Source organism: Otolemur garnettii, unplaced genomic scaffold, assembly GCF_000181295.1.
Source record: "Otolemur garnettii isolate 467f Iridium unplaced genomic scaffold, OtoGar3 scaffold00025, whole genome shotgun sequence".
Taxonomy (NCBI): domain Eukaryota; kingdom Metazoa; phylum Chordata; class Mammalia; order Primates; family Galagidae; genus Otolemur; species Otolemur garnettii.
This window is the reverse complement of record NW_003852420.1, coordinates 14,145,435-14,160,807: the sequence shown is the minus strand read 5'-3', so window position 1 is coordinate 14,160,807 and position 15,373 is coordinate 14,145,435. Positions and strand designations below refer to the sequence as shown.

Below are 15,373 nucleotides of genomic sequence, written 5' to 3'. Positions count from 1 at the left end.
AATCATATTAAAAGTTAAAGGTAGTCAAATTAAAAAAAAAAAAAAAAAAAAAAAAGTGCAATGGCATCATTACAGCGCATCATTTTAACCTCAAATTCCTGGACTCCAGCAATCCTCCTGCCTCAGCCTCACATGTAGCTGGGATTTACAGGCACCTGCCACCACTGCCCTGGGAATGTTTCTGTTTTTAGTAAAGACAGGGTCTCACTTTTGCTCAGGCTGGTTTCAAACTTCTGGCCTCAAGCAATCCTCCCAACTTAGCCTCACAAAGTACTAGGATTACAGGCCTGAGCCACCATCCAGGACTAGAGAAGCCTTGAAAAAGGTGAGATGTGAGCTGAGGCTTAAAGAGGCTCAAAGATCAAGGCAAAGGGCATTCCAGATAGAAGAGACAGCCTAACAAAGGCTTGAGGGGAAAACAGCCTAGCCTGTTTAAGGAACCACAAACACTTCCGTGTTGTTAGTGCCTGAAACCCCCAGCATAGACCGCTTTTGGAAGACAAGCCTGGGAAACACATAAGGAGCTGGAGCTTATTCATATGTGAGACATGGGCATGAGGATGCGGTTGTCCTCAAAGCTTACCTACCCTAGATACCATCCTATAGACAGCTGACCACCTATCTGCTCAGAGGCACAGTGGGACAGGGAGGGGATAGGGGATGCTGGGGGGACACATGAAATTGTTTTTCTGACCCCAGCTGCATGGCCACCCCCAGCTGATGGGTCCCCCCAGGGAGATTAGGGGACGGTTCAGTTTCACAACACCCCTCCTACCCCCAGTGTCCCAAGAGGCTAAGAAAAGAGGAAGCCTTTTACAGACTTCCTCCTGGGTCTGACCAGTGCTGGGCTCACCCCCTGTATTCTGCCAGAAAAAAAGGGCCAGCGCACTGCTCCCCCCCCACATCACCATTCAGTTCTGGACACCCTCAAGAAGGGTGTGTCCAGGCCTGGGAACTAGGAGAGTGGGCTCCAGTCCCAGGTCTTCTAACCTGGGGTGGTGCCAAATAAGAGTCTCTCTTCTCTGACCCTGTATCTTGAAGCAGGCACATCCTTACTCAGCAATTTGAAACTGGAGTGATGTGCATGAGTTAACACAAGAGATCCCCCAGGCATGCTTTCAGAATAGTATAGAGAGTATATTCCTTTTTTTTTTTTTTTTAAATACGGTTTTGTATTTACCTGCATTTGTAAATGCATAGAGAAAAGTCTGGAAGCTACATAGCCAACAAGAAACAGAGGAAGCTACTTAACCAACAAGAAACAGAGGCTGTCACTGAAGAGGAAAGGAACACTGAAATGAGGGCGGGTGTGTATGACTTTTTTTGTATTCGTTTTTTCTTTTTTAAATAGAATACATTTGTGATTATATACCTAAAATAATAATAATAAGTAAGGGAACTGGTACATATAGTTTTAAGTATCCCTTCTCTTGAACACTTTATTATGAAAATTTCCAAATATACAGCAAAATTGAAAGGTTTTTTTGTTTGTTTGTTTTAGAGACAGAGTCTCACTTTATTGCCCTCGGTAGACTGCTATGGTGTCACAGCTCACGGCAAACTCCAGTTCTTGGGCTTAGGCGATTCTCTTGCCTCAGCCTCCAGAGTAGCTGGGACTATAGGCACCTGTCACAATGCCCCGCTATTTTTTTGTTGCAGTTTGGCCAGGGCCAGGTTTGAACCCACCACACTCGGTATATGGGGCCAGCACCCTACTGCCGCCCAAAAGGCTTTTGTTATACACAATATATTTATACTCGCCACTTACATTCTACCATTAACATTTTACTTGCTTTATCCATCTACCCATCCATCAATGAATTCATATTTTTTATTAATAAAATGCATTTCAAAAAATTGCTTTAGTATATGTATTAATTAGAGTTCAATTTCAGTATTTGTTTACAGTATTTTTCTTTTAATGGCAAATTTACATACAATGAAATGCACAAAATTAAGTGTTCATTTGCCAAGTTTTTACAAATGCCTACACATCTATGTAACTTAATCCTATTACATTTACATTTTGATATACATTTTGAAGGCCTGGCGCGGTGGCTTACCTCTGTAATCCCAGCACTTGGGAGGCTAAGGCAAGAGAATCTCTTAAGCCCAGGAGTTTGAGGTTGCTGTGAACTATGATGCCATGGCACTCTACCAAGGTTGACAAAGTGAGACTCTGTCTCAAATACACACACACACACACACACACACACACACATATATACGTTTTGATAACTCCAGAAAGTTTCCACTTATCCTATAGTGTTTTTTGTTCTTTTAGAGATGGGGTCTCACCATGTTGTCCAGGTTAGCCTTGAACTCCTGGGCTCAAGTGATCTTCCTGCCTCAGCCTCTGAGAAGCTGGTACTGCCGGTGTATTTGCCAATATCCTATAGGTCAGCACTCAGCACTGGGCCAGATATGTAGAAAGTGCTCAGTAACTGCTAGTTAAAGGCATGAATGAGTCTAAGAATGAATGCTCACATGGCTTGCTCCCCTGAGGGCAAGACCATGACTTTTCTTATGCATTCTCCACAGAATTAGCACATATCAAATGCTTTATAAAGACTGTTGATTGTATGAGTTATTCCTTGCTGCATAACAAATCACCCAAAATGTAGCAACTTAAAATAAACATTTATTATCTGATACAGTTTCTGTAGGTCAGAAATCTGGAAGTAGCTTTACTTAGTTAGTGGTTTTGGCTTGGTGTCTCTTAGGAGGCAGCAGTCAAGATGTCAGCCTGGGCTGCAGTCCTCTGAGATCTGAACTGGGGCTGGAGGGTCTGTTTCCAAGATGATTCATTCACATTAACTATTGGCAGGATGCTGTGTGCCGGGTGTTGTGCTGGGTTCCAGGGAATGTAGGAATGAGTGAGAACCAGTCTTCTTGTACAAGGTCTGTCTCTGTGTGTGTGCGCACACATGCACTGGGGGTGGGGGTGGGGATAAGGAGCTCAGACAGATATGAAAAGAGATACTGTCTGTAAAGTTAAACCAATACTGGAATACTGGAATAGTAGGGTTTTTTTTTTTAAATTGCTCTGCTATATTCTACAGCAGCTCAGAGGCAACAACTACAACTTGTTTTGTGTATCCTTCCAGGATGATTCCAAACACATACGAAGTCAGACAATTAAGTTCACGAACTGATCCTAGACAAAGTGCTACACACACCTCATTGCTGAATATCAGCACAGTCACCTTCCACGTATGCCTGTTGGGGAGTTATGTGCTGATACCAGTGCCTAGCCTACTCTTCAAAGCAATTTTGAAACTCTTTTCCTGGAATGGCCATCAGAGCTGTCATCGTGCACAATTAAGTCTACAAACGCATCCTAGAAAAAGTGCTTTATCTGAGGACCTGTCTTTGCCACCAGATTGTGTGCCCTACAGCAGGCAGAGACTGTGCTACATCTTCCTCTCATGTCTCGCATAATGCCTGGCAGAATGGGTGCTCTCTCTCTAAATGTTCAGCGACTGAATGACAGTTGTTCCAGGGCTCCTCCCCAACACACAGTGGGGAAGGACTGTTAGGAGTCTTCATTCAGAAGTGGGAAAAAGTAGGAAGTTGCAGGGCCTCAAAATGGGAGAATTTTCTACCTAGGGGTAATTGGACATAATGCTACCAATTTCACCACTGTCTTTGGGTCAGGACTGTCCTCAGGGGACCCAGCTGTGGGGAAGTTCCGTATTTGCACTACCCCTAGAAGTCCTTGGGAACTAGCTGTTCCACCCTCAGGGGTTTTCCCCTCTTGTGATGCCAGGAACTGACCCATAAAGGAAGTGGCCCTGGCGGGGTCTCTGGATGCTACAGGAGTAAGTGTGCCCAGAGTCTGGCTACGCCAGCCAGGACCTTTTGGACCTCGGAAACTAAGAGGTGGAATGGCTTTAGTAAGAGGGTAGATCTGGGGTGGGTGGGAACTTCCTAGTGTGTGAGGGAAATTGCCCCATCCCCGGAGCTATGGGGTAAGAACTGACCAGTACTTCTTAGCAGCCCCATCACTGTACCCTGGCCAGGACTGTGGGCAGTTTTTGAGCCTGATTCTCTTGCAAAGCCCCCAGACCTTTAAGAGAGGCCCTATATCTGTAGCCTCTGTCTGCCCAATCAACTTCTCCTTCAATGCCTCACTCAGAAACTTACTAAGGCTCCTTTTTAGCCTCAGGTCCAAATGCCCCAGCTTACAACCACTACACCCAAAGGCTTGAGACAAGAAAATAGAGAGGCTAGGAGCATGGGCTCTAACTCAGATATGAGTCTAATCCCAGCTATGTGACTTTGGGTCATTCACTTCACCTCTTGAGATCCAGTTTCTTCAAACATAAAATGAGGATAAATAAATTCGACATCAAAATTAAGGAATCTGTTCAGTGGGAAGCATTATGGAGTTGTTTTCAGAGTGTGGTTCCTGGACCATCAGTATCACCTGGGTACTAGTTAGAACTGCAAATCGCTCCTTCCCTGCTCTGCTGAGTCAGAAACTCTGGAGTGGGGCTCAGATGCCTGTGTTTGGCTAGCTTTCCAGGATAAAGCTGGAGACCTAGTGCCATAGATAAACTTAGATGGGCAACATTTTAAGTGAAGATATTTGGAACATCCACATCTAAAAGGGATTACTATTTAAAATTGACCATCTACTCTTATAAATCAACAAGAAAAAGATAGGAAACTCAGGAAAACCCGAACAAAAGATATGAACAAGCAGTTCACAGGAGGGAAAGCCCCAAAGCCTTACAGATAGAGGAGGAGATTCTACATCTCAGGATTAACAGAGAAAAGCAAGTTAAAACGATAATGAGCTACCACTGCACACCCAAACTGACAGGCAAAAATGACCAAGTCGGATAATGTAAAAGCTAATGAAGATGTGGGGGAAATAGTATCCTTTACACCCTGTAGGTGGAGCTATTCTGGAAGAATTTGGTGAAATCTAACACATAGATGCCCCGCGATCTAGTAATTCTATTCTTGGGTGCAGAGCACAAAGAGATGTTCACACAGGCCCATAAGGATCATGTATAAACACATTCATCACAGTGTTGTCTGTGGTAAAGAGGGAGTTGGAAGCAACCTGGGTATCCATCTCTGGGGAGATGGATAAATAAAACAGTGGATGCTCAGCTTGAAATATTTTGCAGAAACTGGATACAACAGCTAGGTTTTCCCACAGCAACAAAGGTAGACCTTAAAAACACTACGCAGTGAGAAAGTGAATCAATAGAATGAGATTCTCATACAATACCATTTATGTAGCATAAATACCCACTTGAGGGTATTTATGTGTATTTATGCTGGAGGATGTGTATGTCAACAGATATGGGTGGGTGCTCATGGTGGGGAGAGAGAAGAAATGTGAGGAATGTGTGGATTGGGGAGGAGGGAATAAAATAAAATAAAACATCAGAAGGCCTAGCAGGGACCAATGATGATGGCACGATGGGATGATGATTCATCACATGCAACTCTCTGGACCTGAAGTCCTAGTTATAGCACTTGAAAATTGATAACAGTACCTATCTCATGGTAAGTACCATACGTCTGGCCATGGAAGGTTTTGCAAAGTTTTACAAATAAATTTTAGTTTTAGAAGTTTTAGAAACTTCTATACGAGTTTCTGGCCTCCATCAGGCCTTGTTTCTTTTAGTCTCTAAATCTTTCCGCAGATGGTGTCCAGTGCTGTGTTTATCTGACCTCCCCACCTTTCTAACCTGCCTTCTGACCCCAGACCCCCAGATGGCTGTGGAGTCTTGGTGTTTCTCATTTGGGGCTTGAGCACACAGCCAGGCTGTAATAGAGCTTCAAAGGGCGAGTCCTGTTCTTTTTCCCCAAACTGAGCTCCCCGAGGGTCTTCTTAACATCCTCCTCCCCAGTTCTCCTCCCATTGCACCCAGGCAAAACGCTGAGTCAGAAAGTGTTCAATGTGGCAAGAACAGCATTTACTGAGCATCTATCATGTGCTAAACCCTAAGCTAAGGCCTTGACCTCCATTCATCCCCATGATCGCCCTGTGAGGTAGATGGGGCTGACCTCACTGGACAGGTGAGGAAACAGGAGGCATACAGAGGCTAGGACACTCACCAGATAAGAGTCTTGGGTCTGTCTGGCTCCATAATCCAAGATTCCAACCCAAATCGAGCTCCAGATCCAAGATCTGAATAATCAGTTTGTTTAGGGTCTGAAGGCCAGAACTGAGACCCAGATCACCCACCTGAGCCAACTCTCACAGGAGGAAAACCTCTCCTCTGCACAGAGGGGGCAATTTCTGCCATCAGGGGAGAGGATACTGCCATTTACACTCTATGGTAAAAGACCTACTACACTCTTTAGTATAGTCCGTTTGAGGTAATATAAGGAGAATCAGGAGATTCCCTCAAGTCCCTTCCCCTCTTTTTGGACCTCAGTTTCCCATTCTATAAAGAAGGATCAACAGAAGTCTCTAGGTTCTGGAAATTCTTTTCTCAGTCGGCCAGCAGATGGAGCCCACTCTTCATCCCTTTCTCGGCCTCCAGAAAGCTGTGGAGGGAATCTTGTGGAGGATGGTGTGTCCTGGAGCTGAGCTCTCACCTCTAGCGGGACAAAGCAGGATCACTGCCCAGCTCTGGGCTGGCAGAGGGCAGCGCTCTACCCTCGACTCTAGGGTTGAGCTTTGCCCACCCCCTCCAGGACATTCTTGGTACTGCAGGGACCAAGGTCCCCGAAGGCAGGGACCGCGACCCAGGAATGAAAATCCTGGGCAAAGGAGAGGGCCCTGAGGATGGTGGCCCCGCCGGCAAGAGTGAGCGAGAGCCATAAGTAGGCTACAGGAAGACCCTCTTCCATGCCCTCCACATAGACAGAGGCTACAGGTAGTTGTCTTCGGCAGCGTCTGCCCCGCCTGGGGAGTCCTGGGACTCATCGTCATCGCCCTCATTGTCGTCGTCGTCGTCGGGGGCCAGGGCCTCTATATCGTGCGTGATGTCTGCCAGCAGCCGGTGGAAGGCCTGTGCCTCGGGCCGCTGCGCCCCACCATCGTAGCTGCGCACGGCCGACGCCGACGTGGAGCTCATGCTGCGCTTGATGCGGCCGAAGCTGTCGGTGAGGATGCCCCCTTCGCGGATGCCTACGCCCTCCAGAAAGCCCTCGAAATAGCCGATGTCCTGGTCCGGGATGAAGGGCCGCATCCCTGCAGGCCGAGGGGACAGGGTGATCTCTCTGGGGTTTGCCGCTCCCCGTCCCACAGAGGAGCCACCCTCTCTGGAAATCAGAGTTCAAGTTCCCGCTCTGCCACTCACAAGCTGTGTGGCCTTGTCCAAGTTCCTGAACTTTCTGAGCCAGCACATAACAGCACAGTGCTCAACTCACAGTAAACGCTCTTATTAGTGTTAATGTTATTAGGATTGTCACAGTCCTGTTTATTAGTTATATCGCCTTCATTCAAACATTACTCTGGGCATCCCTTTCTTGGCTTGTAAATTGAGATAATTGCACCCATTCTCCCCCCTAAGAATGATGCGAGGATTAAATAACAAGGTACTTAGCAAACACCTAGTGCCCCATAAACTTTAGTTGGCTTTTACTTCCACCCTGACTTGTTATGTGACTCTGCTACTTTTTACTTTACTACTGAGCCTCAGTCACCTGCAAAATAAGGACAAAGCATAGTGTCTAATTCCCAGAATAGAGAGCTTTTAATGAGATAATGCTTGGAATTTGGTAACTGCCAAGTGCATGTTAGCGTCTTAGTATTACTGGTTGGTATTACTGTTGTTAGCTCTCTTTACTAGCTGTGTGACCTTACACAAGTTCCTTAGCCTCTCTGAGCCTCAGCGTCCTCATGGGTAAAATGGGAAGAATCACTCCCTTTCCTTGCTCTGCTGTGACGATCTAATGGCTACACCAGTACTTTGTTGTTCTCAGTGGCTGTGATAAGTCCTTTCCCCTCTCTACACCTCCGGCTCCTCGTCTGCCTCATGAATCCCAAACACTCCTAACCTGGTGCCTGGCCAGGAATGGCACAGGCTAAGCAGGAACCTCAGTGGACCCCAGGGGAAGGTGGGGGCTCACCCAGTAGGAGGAATTTGCGCCGGTCTCCATAGAGCTTCAGCAGCCCTGCACAGTAGTCCTGGATGGGCAGCCCCAGCCGGTACTCCCGTAGTAGCACTGCAAACTGCTGGATCTCAGGGGGCCCCAGTTTACTCCGCAACTGTAGGGGAGGGCAACATTCGAGATCAATCCTAGGGAGCAACCTCCACTCACCCCGCGCCTGGAAAACGCAGAGCCTTCTCTAAGGGGATGTGGGGCCCTGCCTTCCTCTGAAAGCCCTTCCATAGTCTCCTTGGGACATCCAGGCTCCTTGGGCTGCATCTAAGAATGGGACATGGACTCAAGCTGCTTGAGTTCCAATCTTGACCCCCTCACTGATCAGCTCTGTGATTTGGGGTAGGTGACAACCTCTCTGACCCTTGCTTTCCTCATCTGCAAAGGGAGGATAGTGATGACCTCCCTCTTGTGGCTGTTGAAAGGATCAAAAGAAATGATTCATCAGAGGTTCTTGGAATAGTGCCTGGTATACAGCAAGAACTCAATTAATGCAAGTTGACATTATTTAGAGCTTTTTACAAGCTGGAAGTTTACTTCCTAACCTCATCCCTGACCCTGACCTCTGAGATTGTCCAGGATCATGCACGATCCCCAAAACACCCCCGTGTTTCCTCCAGCCTCCAGGCCCACGCTTGTACTGTTCCCTCTGCCTGCCCCATCTCACCGTGACCATGTAATCCTGTAACTGCTCAAGGCCCAGGCCACTGTGGTCACTGCCACTGCAGTGGGAGCCATGGAAAGAGGGTGTGGACGTGCCGCTGTAACATGCTTCAAAAGTGTCCTGGGAGCCATTGCTGCAGGGACAGGGAAACGAGGCTTTCACTTACCTCTCTCCAGCTCCTCTCCCTAAGGCAGGCTGAAGGTGGGAGGGAAGTTACTGATATTCTGAGGCCTCATCCTAGACTCGATTTTGGCCTCCAAAGCCCTGTGTGACCTGGCTCACCCTTGCCCTCTGCACTCTGGCCACCTGCCTCCCATTTTTCTCTAATACTCCACGATCCTCCTCACCTCTGGGCCTTTGCACATGCTGTTCCCTTTGCCTGGAGTGCCTCTCTACCCCTACCTTTTGCTCAGCTAACTCTTACTTACTGACAGATTTTATAATAAATATCATCTCCTCAAGAAAGTGCTCCCTGATCCCCCCGCTGGGTTAGACCCTCTGTCAAACATGCTCCCTCAGTCTGCAGTCTCTGTATGCACATGAAGCCTTTCCAAGTTTCCCTCCAAACATCCTCTCCCTCACGCTCCACTGCAGCCAGAGTGGCCTCCTGCTGTTCCTCAACTACGACCAGCTTCTTCCTGTTCTCAATTCCTGCACTTGCTGTTCCATCCACCTGGAACTCCCTCCCCCCTCTCATCCTCCAGGTGTCAGTTCACATGCCACCTCTAAGAGGGCCTCCTGACTCCTCAGATGAGCTGGGGCCCCTCAGCCTCTCTCACACAGCCTGAGCTTCTCCTCAGTGCAGTGGTTCTCAACCCTCCTGATGCCGTGACCCTTTATTACAGTTCCTCATGTTGTGGTGATCCCCAACCATAAAATTATTTTCGTTGCTACTTTGTAGCTATAATTTTGCTATTGTTATGAATCATAATATAAATATCTAATATGCAGGATGTATTTTCCCATGGTGTTAGGGGTCGCGACCCTCAGGTTGAGAACTACTGCTTTAGTGCCTATTAACATTAGTGATTATTACTATGAAATGCTGATATTGTCAACCTGGCAAGAACAGGGACCTTGGTTTTCTTCAGTGGTTGAGTATCTACTATGTGCTGGGTGTGGGTCTTGCCCTCTATCTTGTTTCCTGCTGTATCTCCAGCACACAGCACAGTGCTTGGCACACAGAAGGTACTCGATCTATATTACCTAATAAAAAGTCAACCTTGGAGGCCAGGTGCAGTGAATCAATGCCTATAATCTCTTACATAAAACAGAGGAGGATCTGGGGCTTCATGGTCATTAGAGGTCCAGGCTTCTCCCTTCCTACCCCACCCTCTCCAGTATTGTACTCACAAGGAGCTGCAGCAGCTGAAGTCAGCATCATAGGCGTAAGTCCCATCTGTGCGGCAGCTCTCACCTGGGACCCGCAGACAGAGAGACTTTCAGAGGTGGCAAAGCAGGGACCAGCATACTTGGCTCCTGGAGGTCCCAACTTCAGCCTCACCCTGGCATCTAGTCCTGCCCCACTGCCAACTTTGGGCAACTCACCTGCCTCCTCTTGGTCCTCAACTTCCCCAACATGGGGAAAATACCACCTTCCTCTCTACCTCATGGGGTCCTTAGGAATAGTAGATGGAGGAACAGATGAGGGAGTGTTTTATAAACTGCATGTGTTTGAGGCAAGACCAAAAAAAAAAAAAAAAGAATTTTGTGAAGGGGAAGGATCTTAAAACCTTCAGAACAAAGAGGCACCATTTACAGAGAACATGCTCTCTTCCTAGTCCTGTTGTTTCATTTATCCAGATAGTAGCAGCTGCCTTCTGATCTCAGCCCACTCAGTGTCACTTCCTGGCCCTGACTTCTCAGGTGAGGCCAGGTCCTCATTGTATGTCCTTGCAGGACAGTCTGTGGTTGTATATTTACTCATGTCAATCACTGCCAGCCAGCTTGGCAATGCAACCTTCATGGAGGCAGGTGCCCACCAGTATGTCCTAGTGATTTAGGACAGGATCTCGCATAGTAGGTGTTCAGTAAGTATTCATTGAGTGAATGAATTTGTTGGGATATTTGTTTGTCATTCTTGTAAGAGCCGATGAACTAACCCAGCAACAAGCACAGTTTCCACAGATGGGAAGGCCCTCAGGAAAAATGAGCCAGCACTCTGTGGCTGCAGCTGGGCACACAGGGACCATGTGGGGACTGTGGCGGAGGGAATTTGCCTACTGGCCTTGAAGGCAGAAGGAAAGGGGTGAGGTTGTTGCAGAAAGGAGCTATGGAATTAGACAGATCTGGGTTTGAATCCTGTCTCTCCCACTTACCTCGAGCATTTTTTTTTTTTTTTGAGACAGAGCCTCAAGCTGTCCCCATGGGTAGAGTGCTGTGGCATTACAGCTCACAGCAACCTGCAGTCTCCTGCCTCCGCCTCCCAAGTAGCTGGGACCACAGGCGCCCGCCACAATGCCCGGCTATTTTTTGGTTGCAGCCGTCATTATTGTTTGGCGGGTCCGGGCTGGGGATTTGAACCCGCCACCCTAGGTGTACGTGGCTGGCGCCTTAGCCGGTTGAGCTATAGGCGCCGAGCCTTACCTCGAGCATTTACTGACTACTCTGAGCCTAACATCCTCATCTGTAAAATTGGAATCAGAAGGCCTCAGAAATTTCTTTCATCCATTCAAAAAATACTTCATGAGCATCTGTGATGTACCCAGTCCCATGGTAGGCACTGGGGATATAGTGACAGACAGGACAGACAAGTCTGCTACTAGAATTAAGACATGGCACATTGGTATTGTGCTTATCATACACAATGAACTGGTGCTCGATGAATGCCTCTATCAGTCTCGTTCTCACTGTAGTTCTTGATTGCATTCAAGAACCTATCTAGAAATCTTGGTTTTGACCGAGGGTCCTAGAAGGGCTGGATGGCTCAGAAGTAGACAATGCATGTGCCTCAGCTTCTGCAAAGCAGGGACATAAGAACGAATGGGAGACAGAAAAGTTCAGCTCTGAGAGGGCTCATTCTGAATCTGGCAACCCAAACCCCTTTGAAGAAGCTAAGTTGGAGGCCATCATGAAAGATGACCTTCTATTTTGCCTACATATTAGGGGTATACTGTAATTATGGTAGCGATCAGGACCCCCAAAGGCTTTCATTGGCCCTGAGTCCTGCAGCATCCTCCTTCCCCTGGCCTTTTAGGATGCTCCACAGGAGGGGAGGCAAGAGTTTGGGTACTCACTGCGGCTGCAGAGCCATGGCCTTTCAGGTGTAGATGTGTAGTGGTAGCCAGCCCGGTCCACACATTCAATGCTCTGGTCCCCATAGATGATCTGGAAGACCTGGCAGATCAATGCGCAGGACTCCTCGGCTGCATCCTGGCCCAGGGAGGAGAGAGAGTTCAGGTCCCCACCAATGATCAGGATGACCCTGCTTTCTAAAACACAGTGCAAAGAGAACCCCTTTAAATTGATTTTGAAGACATTTTCCATCAAAATTATGTGGCTACACTCTGGTCTTGGAAGCTCTTCATAGAATCCACCAACTCTGGCTCCTGTACCACCAAAAATGCACCCCAACTTCTAGAGGATTCATGAGCATTCTTGAAGCTTATCTAAAATAAGCCCTAATTTAGTTTAATGCGTAGGTATGGAAGCTGAGGCCTAGAGAGGGGAAGTGATTAGCCGGTTCTCCTGTTCCTAGGAGGAGGGGAAATAATTAAATGTATCAACATTTTAGGCTCAACATAGTCACTGCCATATTTAGAAATGAGCTTCCTGGCATCCAGTGCAAAAATGAAAGCAAGGGTGAAAACAGAAACTTCAGTCCCTGGTAGAAGGAAAGAGTTTGAGTTCCTGGGTGACTGCAGATTTGAAGAGGGATTTACCTCTTTAATTTACCTCTTTATGCCTTTAAGCATAGAAAGACAATGACTGATAAAGGGACCATCGTCATGAAGCTGTTCCCTATTTATGTCTCTAAAAAAGCTCAAGGTACGAATTAAAATGTAACTCAGGATAGGCATTTTGAGATAGCAGGGGTGCACTAATCACTACAGGAGTGTAATAACCCTACAAAATGGACAGGGAAGAGAGGATCCTTATTTTATACTTAAAGACACTGAGGCTTAGAGTGGTTAAGCGACCTGCCCAGGCTCACACAGAAGGTTCTTGCTATCAATTAATACTGGCACCCAAGTTTTTTGACTCTTAGCTCCTATATCCTCTTCAGGACCAGGATGCCTCAGATGGGAGGTTAGAGGCCCAGACACATCTAGAAAGCAATTCTTCTTTACTCATTCCACAATTCTCACAGAGTCCTATTGTATGGTAGGCACTGGGCCAGGCTCTGTACCCCAAAGCCCTCGCAGTCTGGTGGGATAAAGGGCACATTGTTGCCTTTGTACATGTATGGAATCTATTTCCAGGCTTTTCACTCTGCTAACTCCTTTCTCTCCTTCACATTCCAGTTTAAATGGCAAAAACTCACTTTCCCTGTTGAAAATGGATCTGCTCCCCATTCTCTATCACTGAAACCTGCTTGTTTTCTACTAGGTCTCTATGGTAAGGTGTAATGATATGATTTGCATCAGCTCATCCATTCACTCCACAGATACCACTGAGCACCTGTTACATGCCAGGACCTGTTCTAGGTGCTAGGGATTACCACACTGAACCACCCAGAACGCACAGGCCTCTGCTCTGTACAAGGACTGGCAGGAATGAAGTGGATAAAAGAGAATTAGTGTGCTATTTAACTGGGTATTTGGCACACCTCATATGGGAGGAGCATAACTACAACTTGGACTTTACCTAACAAACAAACAATGTGACCTAATTGTGCCCTCATATTAATCCAGAAAAAAAAATAAAAATAACTAAAAATAAAAGGGGAGAATGGAAAGGATGAGGTGAAGAGGAAATGGGAGTGGTAGCTGGAGCACGAATGGCCTTGTAAACAATTGCAAGGACATTAGTTTTTACTATTAGTAAAAAGGGGAGCCACTGGAAGACTTGAAGCAGTGACAGGATGTGACTTATGTGTTAACAGGGACATTCTGTGTGGAAGAACAGTCTGTAAGCACTGGCTGAACCAGCGAGGAGGTGACTGTATGATCCAGATGAGAGAAAATGGGGCATAGACCTGGGTGGGGACAGTGGAGGGTGGGGAGAAGAGAAAATAGGATTTACTGACAGAATAAATATGAGTGGGGGAGGTGAAAAAGACAGAGAAAGAGAGAGGGGAAGAGAGGGAGGGAGGGAAGGAGTGGGGAGCCGAGGATTACCGCAAGATTTTGGCCTGAGCAACATAAAGATGGAGCTGACATTAACCTAGACAGGGAAACCAAGGGAGTAGCCGGTTTAGGGGAGAAGACTGGAGCCCAGCTTTGGGCATGCTAGGTTTGAGATAGCCATTAGACCTTCCAGTAGAGAGGCTGAGTAAAGATTTGGTGAGAGATGAAATTTGGGGAGTTCTTGTGTCTTAAAAGCTATGAGACTAGAGATCATCTAGAAATGAGGAAATAAAGGAGGGGAAAAGGCCAAGGACCAAACCCAGACGCTCCAACTTTAAGAGTCTGGAGAGAAGAGGAGGAGCCAGCATTTGAGGAGGAGCCAGAGAAGTAGAAGAAAATGCAGGAAGATGAGAGAGCTAGAAGCCAGTGAGGAAGTGTTTTAAGGGGAGGGAGACAGTTACCCTGTCTTGAGTTTACTGGTTATTACCCATCTCACTCTCTAGACAGGCACCGTTTTGTTCACCACTGTTTATATAAAGAGGGAACTGGTGGCCTGGGGCTAGAGGAAGAAGTTGAAGGTGTCTGTTAGACTGTGAGCTCCCTAAGGAAGGTCTTGTTCACCTCTGTGTCTGTAGCACCTACCCCCACGCTTAGCACATAGCTGGCACCCAATAAACATAGTCTAATGGATGAAAGCAAGGGTAAATATGGAAGATGGGGGAGAAAGTAGCAAGGCAGGTATGGCAGGAAGGTTTCTGTCCTGGGTGACTATTAGTTACCAAGAGTAGCAGCTCTGTGGTAGCTCTGCCCTTTGTGGGTCTGAATCTTAAAGGCACTACCTGCATCTCCCCCACCCCACCCCACCCCCCGCCGTGTGATCTTGTCTACTTTATATTTGGATCTCAGTTTCCTTCTCTATAAAATGGGGACACAATAGTTGTAATAGTTGCCTCTAGGGGTTGCTGTGAGAATGAAATGAGTTGATGCTGTCCGGTGTCAGGCGTGAGTTGGCACTCAATTCATGCTGGTGATTAATGAGCTCTGTCACTGTGGCGGTGCTAACATTGACAACACTGGAGAAGCACCAAGGCTGGAGGAGGGGTTAGATCTAATCTGTTTTGGCCATTTTGAGTCTTCACCCCATTCGTGGAGTCAGGGGAGGTCCTGGAGGTGTCCAGGGCTGGAGTTTAGAAGGTATTAGGCGTCATGAGGACGACTGAGTGGATCCTAATGAGGGACAAGGGAAAAGGCAGGGGCAGACCCCAGGAACCTCGAGACCCGGTGCGAGGAGACAGGAGAAGCAGCGTCCTGGAGGCAGAACTTTGGAGCGTGGGTTGCCCTCGGGCTCACCCTGTTGGCCACAGCCAGGATGACCAGGTTGCAGTAGGCATCCGGGCTGGGG

The 15,373-nt window shown here is 47.3% G+C and overlaps 1 protein-coding gene across 1 annotated transcript in view; it reads right to left on the bottom strand.

Moving 5' to 3' along the window:
- Positions 1 to 8,082: 8,082 nt before the first annotated feature.
- CCM2L (CCM2 like scaffolding protein) overlaps positions 8,083 to 15,373 on the bottom strand; it is a 14,663-nt gene continuing 7,372 nt past the window's right edge. Inside the window, exons 6-9 of the mRNA XM_012804083.1 lie at positions 15,322 to 15,367; positions 11,980 to 12,115; positions 8,747 to 8,876; positions 8,083 to 8,185 (exon numbers count right to left, since the gene is read on the bottom strand). Coding sequence (XP_012659537.1) covers positions 8,083 to 8,185; positions 8,747 to 8,876; positions 11,980 to 12,115; positions 15,322 to 15,367 — 415 coding nt within the window. The remainder of the gene's footprint in view (positions 8,186 to 8,746; positions 8,877 to 11,979; positions 12,116 to 15,321; positions 15,368 to 15,373) is intronic.